General features: G+C 50.3%; 1 protein-coding gene across 1 annotated transcript; it reads right to left on the reverse strand.

The window, feature by feature from the left end:
* Positions 1–1,928: 1,928 nt before the first annotated feature.
* LOC149912278 (rho GTPase-activating protein 32-like) lies at positions 1,929–9,377 on the reverse strand. Its single transcript, XM_090130965.1, has 4 exons — positions 9,304–9,377; positions 8,909–8,990; positions 8,286–8,429; positions 1,929–1,942 (listed from the first exon to the last, which is right to left on the reverse strand). The coding sequence occupies exons 1-4, from the start codon at positions 9,352–9,354 to the stop codon at positions 1,929–1,931; spliced, it is 291 nt and encodes a 96-aa protein (XP_089987091.1). The 5' UTR covers positions 9,355–9,377.
* Positions 9,378–9,644: the final 267 nt, after the last annotated feature.

Genomic DNA, 9,644 nt, shown 5'->3' on the forward strand with positions numbered 1-9,644 from the left:
TTCTGCCCTCTCCTGCTCATAGGGAGAAATGTTCCAGCTTGTAGAAGGACATCAGGACAAAGATATGTAATGAAAATAAGTCCAGGCTGGCTGTCCTTGTGGGCATCAGCTGCTGGCATCTGCATTGCTCCTGCCATGAGCATGGCACAGCAGGTAAAAGATTGCTTTTCCTTGTGTGACACAGGAGCTCTTGAGTTGAAAGCTAGAGGGATGCAATAGAAAGAGCTGCAACCTCTGCCAGACATGGCAAAGGTGAGTGGGATGTTGTTTCAATTAGTGCTGATGTCAGGAAGGACTGTAAGCATGGAAAGGCTGGTGTTTGCCATGGGCAGGGAAACGCATCTGGTTTTCATCTTCTCTTTGTGTGCCAGAAAAAAAGGAGTGTGTGCCCTCACCTTGGACGCCTCCTGCCCTCTTCTGCAGAGATGGTGAAATGTTCCAGCTTCTAGAAGGACATCAGGACAAAGATATGTAATGAAAATAAGTCCAGGCTGGCTGTCCTTGTGGGCATCAGCTGCTGGCATCTGCATTGCTGTTGCCATGAGCATGGCACAGCAGGTAAAAATTCCTTTTCCTTGTGTGACACAGGAGCTCTTGACTTGAAAGCTAGAGGGATGCAATAGAAAGAGCTGCAACCTCTGCCAGACATGGCAAGGGTGAGTGGGATGTTGTTTCAATTAGTGCTGATGTCAGGAAGGACTGTAAGGATGGAAAGGCTGTTTTTTGCCATGGGCAGGGAAACACATCTGGTTTTCATTTTCTCTTTCTCTTTGTGTGCCTGATAAACAGGGGAGAGTGTGCCCTCACCTTGGACCCCTCCTGCCCTCTTCTGCTGAGATGGAGAAATGTTCCAGCTTGTAGAAGGACATCAGGACAAAGATATGTAATGAAAATAAGTCCAGGCTGGCTGTCCTTGTGGGCATCAGCTGCTGGCATCTGCATTTCTGCTGCCACGAGCATGGCAAAGCAGGTAAAAGATTGCTTTCCCTTGTGGGGCAGGTGTTAAGCCATTCTGATTCACCCTTTGCATCCACACCATACAGTTTTTTCCCACACTGCTGTTTCTATCCAGCAATGTGCATATGTGCAATGGTGCAGAGGTTGGTGGCCCTGCCTTTGGCAGGGAGTTGGAGATTCCTGATCCTTGAGGTCCCTTCCAACCCGGGCCATTCTGTGTGTGTGTGTGTGACTGGCTAAACACCAATTGTTGCTCGCTCAGCAGGTTTACTGCTAATTATTGAACGCCTGACAGCTGCTTATCAACACTTGGCCACTATTTCTGGACACCTGCTCATCCCTGAATAGAGAGAAGTTTGGAAGGAGGACAGAGGGGAGTCTCTTGATGCCTGCCTGTTGCATCCCAACCTGCCCACAGAGTGAGTCAGTTCGGCCTTGTGTGGAGGCCCTGGCTTCTTTGGAGTCTGTTTTTCTTTTGCTGAGCTTCTCCTATCCAAACAGAATGGCCTTACAACATGCTTTCTGGTCTTTAATACTAAACCCATGCAATTTGTAACTATTACAGTTCTGTAAGTGAGAATTGATCACATGATTGAACAACTGTATTTCTAAAATATGTTATGAAATAACTTCTTTTTACTAATACTAATAAAGTCTTTCTACTTTTTCAAACTGTTTCTAAGGGCAAATTACTAAACACATGGTGCTGTACTACTTCAGAGCAATCCCACATTTGATAGCCAGTGCAGAAACAACATTCCATCCTACAGCATTAGCTAGTTCAGAGGTACCAGACGTGTATCTGGATGTGGCTGTTGTGCATAACTGGGGCTGAGGGATCAGAAGTGACAGCTCCACTCTTGGAGACCACAGAGTTAATATGGAAAGATAAAATAGTTGCAGGGCAATTGTTCTCTGTGCCTGAAGCAGGGACCGATTTATGGGGGAGAGATTTAACAGTTAAATGAAGATTACAGCTGAAAGACTGTGAAACAGATATCAGGTGTCAATGAATGTGTTAACAGCTGATGATGAGAAGAAATGAATCCAAAGCTGTGGGCAGGGGAAGGAAATCGGGGTGGACTCACAATTTTCCCTTACAAAGAACTGCCCAAGGAGGGAGTGGAGCTGTGAAACAGCAACAATATCCCATAGCCTTAGAAGGGAGAGTGGGTCTAAAAGCTGTAACACAGACACTGGTTAAGGATGGTCTTCTGGAACCTTGTCTGTGTCCTTATAACACCCCAATCCTGTCGGCACGGAAGGCAGACGGCACGTATCGGCTGGTGCAAGATGTAAGGAAATGACTGAACCCGTTCTCAAAAGACAGCCTGTGGTTCCTAACCCCTATACCCTAATGAGTCAGATCCCACACGGACAGCAGTGGTTTGGTGTGAGAGACCTCACAGATGCTTTCCGGACAGCCTTTGGACTCAGAGAGAAATGGCTGCGTTTGTATGAGGACACATTGTAATCCTATCGTGATTCGTGATGATACTGTAGATACTGGAACTCGTGCTAATCCTTGTCTTTGCAGCATTTGAAGCAAGCAGCTGGTGCTGCTGTCATGCAGAAAGCTCCCTTCCAACCACTCAGCAAGCATTTGGATGAGACAGCTTCCTGCTGGGGAGCCCTCCGACATCACTGCTGCCTCCTCCAGAACCATACCTGCAGATGCTTCAGAGCTCTTCAGCATGGACTTCCTTCCTCCCATCAGCAGCTGCTCCTGCACTGACCTTCATTCACACTGGGATACCATCTGCTTCCAGCAGGAGCTGACCTGCGAGACAGAGAAAGGAAACGTGGGATGAGCACCAATGCAGCAGCACAAGGCTGTGTCACTGCAATTTCCCAGCCATTACAGCCTAGGGGCAAATAAAGTAAAATACTTCAGAAAGATCTCACACTGATTGCATATTTTACTGTTCTTTTACACAAAACAGAAGGGGAGGGCAGCAGATGCATGCAGCTGCATCAACACCCAGGCTGCTAAAGGAATGGAAAGACAGAAACATCAAATATCAATGCCTTATTGTAATGCAAGGAGGGAAGCTTTTTTCAATGTTACTTTTTATCATTTAAAATAAGCAGTTGGCACTCTAAGGAAAATCCTAGGCCCCAGGTTCTGACAGTGTGGCAATCTGGACTCAGCTGTGACTGATCCAAAGAGTCTGTTCCAGATTTTAACATCCCTTCTATGCATTCACAAGTTTTCTCTCTTGACTTCCCCTTACAGCCGTTAGATGCCAGCAAAACATCCCACAAACACTCCTTAACTCTGTGCACACAGGCACCCATCCAACCAGAGCCATCAGTCATTCCCAGCCATGCGCTCTTCCTCCAATCATGGTCAGCATCACACGGTCGTCACGCAGCTCACTTGACTCAGTTTTTCTCTTCTTTCTGGAGGTGTCCTTGCTTCTCAGCCTTACCTTCTCGTGATGTTTATCTCGCTCTGCAGCTCCTGCTCTGAATAGGCTTTCTTGGATTCCCGCATGACAGGCACAAAATGCAGCCACAGCCCCTGCCACCAAGGTCAGCTCTTCAGCACACATTACCTGAGGAGCACTTGGCAACTCCTGCAACCTGAGCAGTGCCAGGAAGACTGTTTCACTTCTGCTTCTCCTGGCTCAGAAATTCATTTTCCTACCTAGAAAATGGAAAAAGAAAGAAAGAAAAAAAATCCTGACATAAGCAGACACAATTGATACTATGGAATTCTGGAAGGCAAGGGATTTGCCCTCTATGATGAGAAGTGGACTGCAAAGAACTAAGAATAGCTATGACCAGGTTGTAAACTTGTGGGTAAAATTAGGAAGTGCAGCAGTGCAGGGCTTCTGGAGGTGAGGGTCTGCTACAGCCGCCTGGAAAGAGAGCCTGTTGGTGGGAGCTGCTTACTGCAGCCAGCAGAAGCATCGCACTCACTGACTCTCATCCTGATGGGGGATTCCAGTCAGTCTGGGAAATCAGCATGGCTGGCTGCAAGCAATCTGACAGACTCCTGGAGTGCAGTGAGAATCACTCTGTGGTGCAGGCATTGGGCACAGCAAGCAGAAGGGAAGCATTGCTGGACATGGTGCACACCAGGGGTTACGACAGGAGGCAGTCAGGGCTGTAGTTACCATGCCCTCCTTGAGTTGGTGATCTCAAGGAATGCGGGCCTGGCAGGAAGCAAAGGCAGGAGCCTGAACTTCAGGAGAGCCAGCTGCAGGCTGTTCCAGGAATTCTTGGACGAGATCCTCTGGACAACTGTTTGTAGGGGCAAAGGGATGGAAAAGAGCTGGTCACTTTCTCAGAAAAAAACTTGCTCAGGTTGCAGGCTGAGCTGCAGGAGAGGAAGGGGAGGAGGTGCCAGCACGGCTCTGCACGATGCTCTGCCACACTGGGCAGCTTGATCATGGCTCAGCAGTGGGATCAGACGAGGAGAAGGGGAGAAGGAAATCAAGGATGGGAGGGAACCATCAGACACAGTCAATAAGTGTCTGTGAAGTCTTGCAAACCAGAGATTCCCAGGTTGTTTCTGCTTTTGCAGCATTTGTGTGGTGCAGGGTGAGCAAAAGGTTCTGCTGCTTGATTCTTCTGCAGGAGCCGCCTAAAAGGGAAATGGCCACTGAGCTGCAGACCAAGCAGTACTGCCTGACGTTGGCCAGGGGAGCTTCTCCTGCCGCAGTGTGCTGATGACAGGTCTGGAGATGATCTGCAGGGCCAGTTCGTAGATGGGAGCCAGGAAAGGACATGATGGGAGGAGGGAGGTGTTAAGCAACATCCAAGGCATCAAAATGCATCAGAAGGCCCTGAAAAGCATCACAAAGCCACAGCCAGGAAGCTTGGGAGTATCATGAGCAGCATCCAGGATGCGAGAGATTATTTGCTACCATGCCAAATGGTAGCAGAGCTCCCCCTGCAGACATCCCAAAGCCAGACAAAACAGGAACAAACCCGGAGCTGTGCTGCACGCACCCCACAGCCACAGCATTGCAAGCTGGGGTGCCTTGCTGTGTGCTGCATTCATCCCAGTCCGTGTGAATGAAGACTCTGGAGGCAGTCAAGGCGTTGATTGAGCACGAGTGTGCTTTTATTATTATATAAAGGACAGGAGGGTGTGAGAGGTCCACGGTGAAGATGGGACTCATCCTGTCTTGTCATGGAGAGAGTGGCTCAGAGCTCTCAGTGCTGCTGTCCGGTGCCTGGGACTGGAGGTCTGATTGAAAGTCCCCCTGCAAAAGGCTCTGCTCCTCTTCACTGATGCTGACCTGCTCCTGCATGGAGGTGCTGCTGTCGGGGCACTCACACTGTGCTTCAGATGGGCTGCACTGCAGAGACTCTGGGTTAAAATCCACACTTGTGACTGTGGTGTCTGGGAGGCTCAGGTCAGCAACTTCAGCAGAGCCAGGTGTAATGAGAGCATGGACTTCGATGAGCTCCTTCTCTCCATTAATGTTGTTAGATGGAAGGCTGCTATTAGAACTGCAGCAATTTGTGCTTCCTATGAGCTCTCCACTGATGGAAGCACACAGAGCATCCTCGCTACTTGCCCTGGATCTTATGGCTTGGCAAGGGCTCGATTCACCTAGAAAGGATACACAGGGGTTAGTGTCAAACTTTCACAAGCTGAATTACGACAGTGGTACTTGATCAGGGGTGAAGATTTAGGCACGGGATTGAACGCTAGAAAGAGATACATGTGCAGAGCAAGCTTGAATTGTATGTTCCTGAAAAGCAGGGATTTGGAAGCTGCATTTGCACCCTTACCTGCCAGGACTACCACTGCTGTTTCTGAGGGCTGCCTGGCATTGCGCTGCAGTTGGCGTTTGCTGCCAGAGGATGGCTTCCTGAGGCTGAAGCAGCAACACCAACTGCTAGCTGGTGATTCCTCAGTCTTGCTGGGTGGATTTTGTCTGGAGAGAGAAAACAGCCAATGCTGTGAGTCTTGGCAGCAGTTGCTTGTTCCTAGCACTGCCTGGTTTCTGCAGGAAAACACAAAAACCCACCCAAACAATGATGCTAGGTGCTGGAAAAGAAAGTCCTCTTTACCTGTCAGATGGAAAGTCAACGACGGTGTGGAATTTGCCCTGCCCAGCTGCAGGGCTTTCTTCCACTTCAATGTCCCTGCTGCTCTCTGTTACCACAGAAGAGGTGCTGTGGCCTCGCCTCTGTGCCTGTGCCTCCTCCAGGCTGAGCAGCTTTGTGGCAGCAGAAGAGACCCCCACAGACTTGGGCCCTGGGAGAGAATTGTGCCCTGTCAGGGAAAACCAGAGGTAAGAGCGAGGATCAGAAAGCAGCAGCACAGCCACCACAGTTCTGGGGGAGGTGCTGTATTTTTCTCAGGCTTGCTTATCCGAGCCACTGGAAGAAGAGGAGCCCAAAATAACCATGTGGGAAGAGGTGTGTTTATGGCAAAGGACACGGTCATCATTAAGAGCAGCTTACTGTATCAAAATAGGCAAGGAAAAACCCAAGGAAATGGGGGCAGGGAACTGAGAAAGCTTCGCTGCCACACTTGCATCAAGCTTTTCCTGCGTGCAAACCATAATAATGACGGTTTCCTCCTTGTGAAGTTTGGGCTTGGATGTTCTCAGCATCCAGCAACAGGATGCCATACCCTAATGGAAGCCCAGAGGTCTGCTGTCCCCTTGATGGTAAAAGAGTATCTCAAACATCCTGGAGAAGGCCTGCATTTGGTCAAGGTGTCGGGTCAAGATCAAGCTAATGGAGGAAGACACTCACCTGCTGCATCTGCAATGTCTGCTCCGGATTTGGAGCCGAAGAGGACGTCGGTGTGGTTGATGATGAATTCCACCACATCCGACTGCGTCTGCAGCTCCATGCAGGCAGCTCTTCCGCTGGCGCAGGCAGACTCGTTCTGCTGTGATCTGTAGAAAAGGCAGATTTTAGAAGTCATTTCTCCAAGACCGTTTCCCCGAGTCTGAATTGTTGCAGCCAAAAGCTGTCAGCTGAGGCTCTGGAGACTTCCGCAGTGGGCAATCAGTGATGCCACTGCAGAAATTCCCCTGGATGATCAAGGACACGTCAGTCCCATCTCAACAAGACTGCAGAAATTGTCACCTAGACATTGTGCCCGTGGGGATGGAGAACAGCTCAGGCTCCTGCTCTTCTGTCAGCCACAGATTTTACAGGAGAAGAGCACATTTGATGGAGAAAAAGAGAGGACTGTTTTTTTTTTTACTGGAGAACAGAGGAAGCGTTGAAACAGAACCAGAAGTTTACCTTAAGAGGTTTGGAGCCCACACAATGGCTAGGTTCTTGGCATGCATGTTTGTTATACTGGAGCTCCCAGCCAGACACGCCAAGTGTCTCATCAGATACTCCAGAGTCCTGGAAAACAAGAGAGGCAAACGTTCAGCACCAACGAGCATGCCGTGCTGCAATTCAGAAAGACAAAGCCTGGAACCGCATCGTTGCCCTCTGCAATGCAGCAGGGCTGAGCTCAGCAGGCTGAGGGCAGCACTGACCTGTAGTGAGGAGCGGGCAGCTGCTGGATGACATCCTGCATTCTGAGCAGCCGCTCCTCCTCTGTAGCGGCACCAACAGCATCCTGGAGTAGTGCAGAAAGGGAGCGAGACACCAATCAGGCTAGTACACCACTGCGAGTAAACCTCGTGGGGCTGACAGCAAAAGGGCCTCCGAGCTGGGGCACTGCTGCAGCCATCTGCCAAGAGGCCCAGGAAGAGGGAAATGAAAGACGTGGCCTTGTGCTTACCGAGAACTTGCCGTACAGCTGGTGGGTGAGCAGAGGGTTCGGGAGCTCCCTGAAGTACATCTTGCAGAGGGAGCTCACGCTGTGAATGTCACGGACGGTGAGCTCAGGAATCTGCTCCGACTCAAATTCCTGCCTGCAGAGAGGGACGCAAACCCGGTTGAGCGAGAGGAAGGCAAGCCCAAAGCCACACCAGATGCACTCAGGCTGTGTCAGTCGCAGCACTCTTACCGCAGTCTCTGGATGTTGGACGCGACGCCGGACAGGCGGTATATCCCCTGCACCACGCCGTGCTGCTCAAGGAACTCAGCGCAGCTCTGGAGGACCTGGGGGACTGAAGAACACGTGCCAGCCGTCAGTGGAGCTCCTGATTCAATCGTGCTGCAGGCTGTGCTTCACATCCCATCCACTAAGCCCAGCCAGGCTTGGCTGAAGCAAATACAGATGTGCTTGTCTCTTAGGAGCATCCGCCTCACTTTATCCTTCAGCCATCAACTCCCATTACACGTGTCTCCACTGCTATCAGCCTGCCCCCTGCTAGATATGAGCTCCCTTTCATCCTCTTTAGATGCCCAGCAGAGGAAGATCTCAGGAATGGGCTGCTCCTTACCATCACGACCGGAGTGGAGAAGATGCTCTCCCAGGTCACAGCCAAACACCCTTTCCTTCTCCACCTCCCGCTCGGTCGGTTTCTTTGGGCGGGCCTTCACCAAGGAACGAAGGAAGGTGAGGATCTTGCTGCGTTTCTTGGGCACTGCACAACAAAAGGAAGAAACCAGGTCATTTCAGGTCTGGCTCCGTTGGACGAGGCCGAGCACAGCACATTCTACAGGGCACGTCAGAACGGGAAGAACATTACCAACCAGTACATACAAAAAGGGATTTTCCCCATCTCTGGAGGAGCCCAAGGCCAGGTGGGATGGGGCCCTGGGCAGCCTGATCTAGTCTCACATTAACTGTGGGGGCTGGGAGACCATCCTGAGGCAGGAGGGTTGGAGCATGATGATCCCTGAGGTCCCTTCCATCCCAAGCCATTCTATGAAGATTCTATAGTTTTGCCAAGTCCAATCATAAAATCAGGAGGATTGGGCCAAATCTCTGCCCCATGGTGTGCATGAAGAATCATCAACCCAGAGGACAATGTGGGATGGATAAAGGAGGTACTAAACATGGAACATACCCCCAAAAAGACTTCATTTTGCTTTCCCACACCATCAAATGTAACATCCCTACCTGGCTTTGGCACAGAATTGATGAGTGCCTCAGGAATGTTCTTATTAATGAGTTCCACACACTCCCCTGGGAAAAATCCAACCTGTAACAAGAAGAGAGGCCAACTATTGCATGCTGCATTTCTCAGGTCTGAACTGTTAAACCAAAAGCCACGTAACATTTCCCTCGGAACGTGCTTGCCTGACGTTCCATAAGACTATCCAGCAGAAAATGGCCATAGTTCACAGCATAAAGGTAATAATTTTTCAACATTTGCAGCCAAAGGCAAGGTCCCTTGACACCGACACAGGGAAACTGTTTATGTCCACTAGGCATCCTGTGCAGGCAGAGCAGCTCTAAGCTGAGATTCCTGCCTTTACTGCAGTTGCACTCTCCAGTCTGAAGCTTGTGCCTACCTGGAAGCCGAGCTTGCCTCTCCACCAGGGGGTCAGCTCCTTTGGTGGCATGTCGATGACACACACGATGTCTCCCACCTGCAAGAGATTGCAGTGTCAGTCCCAGCTTCAGCACAGCTGTGAGGAAAGCACAGCTCAAATGACTGCATTCTTCTGCACTGCCAAACATTGCCGAGCATGAGAGCACTTGCACCAGTGCAGCTCTGAAGGCATTTGCCACTGTAAAATAGAGCATGGAACGCCTTGAACTGCTTACCTCAAAGGAGAGTTCATCCGCTGCCTGGGCAACGTGTCTCTTAATAGCATGGGCAGCAGCAATAGCTGGAATGTTCACAGGTGCC

Source organism: Phasianus colchicus, chromosome Z, assembly GCF_987193195.1.
Source record: "Phasianus colchicus chromosome Z, bPhaCol1.hap1.1, whole genome shotgun sequence".
Taxonomy (NCBI): Eukaryota; Metazoa; Chordata; class Aves; order Galliformes; family Phasianidae; genus Phasianus; species Phasianus colchicus.

Bases quoted from the DNA above. Each gene is read 5' to 3' on its own strand.
- LOC149912278 (XM_090130965.1), bottom strand. From the start codon at position 9,354: ATGCCACCAAAGGAGCTGACCCCCTGGTGGAGAGGCAAGCTCGGCTTC. The intron at 8,991-9,303 runs GTAGGCACAAGC...TTCTTGTTACAG, and splicing joins GAGGCAAGCTCGGCTTCCAG to GTTGGATTTTTCCCAGGGGA. The intron at 8,430-8,908 runs GTAGGGATGTTA...TTTGTTGTGCAG, and splicing joins CAATTCTGTGCCAAAGCCAG to TGCCCAAGAAACGCAGCAAG.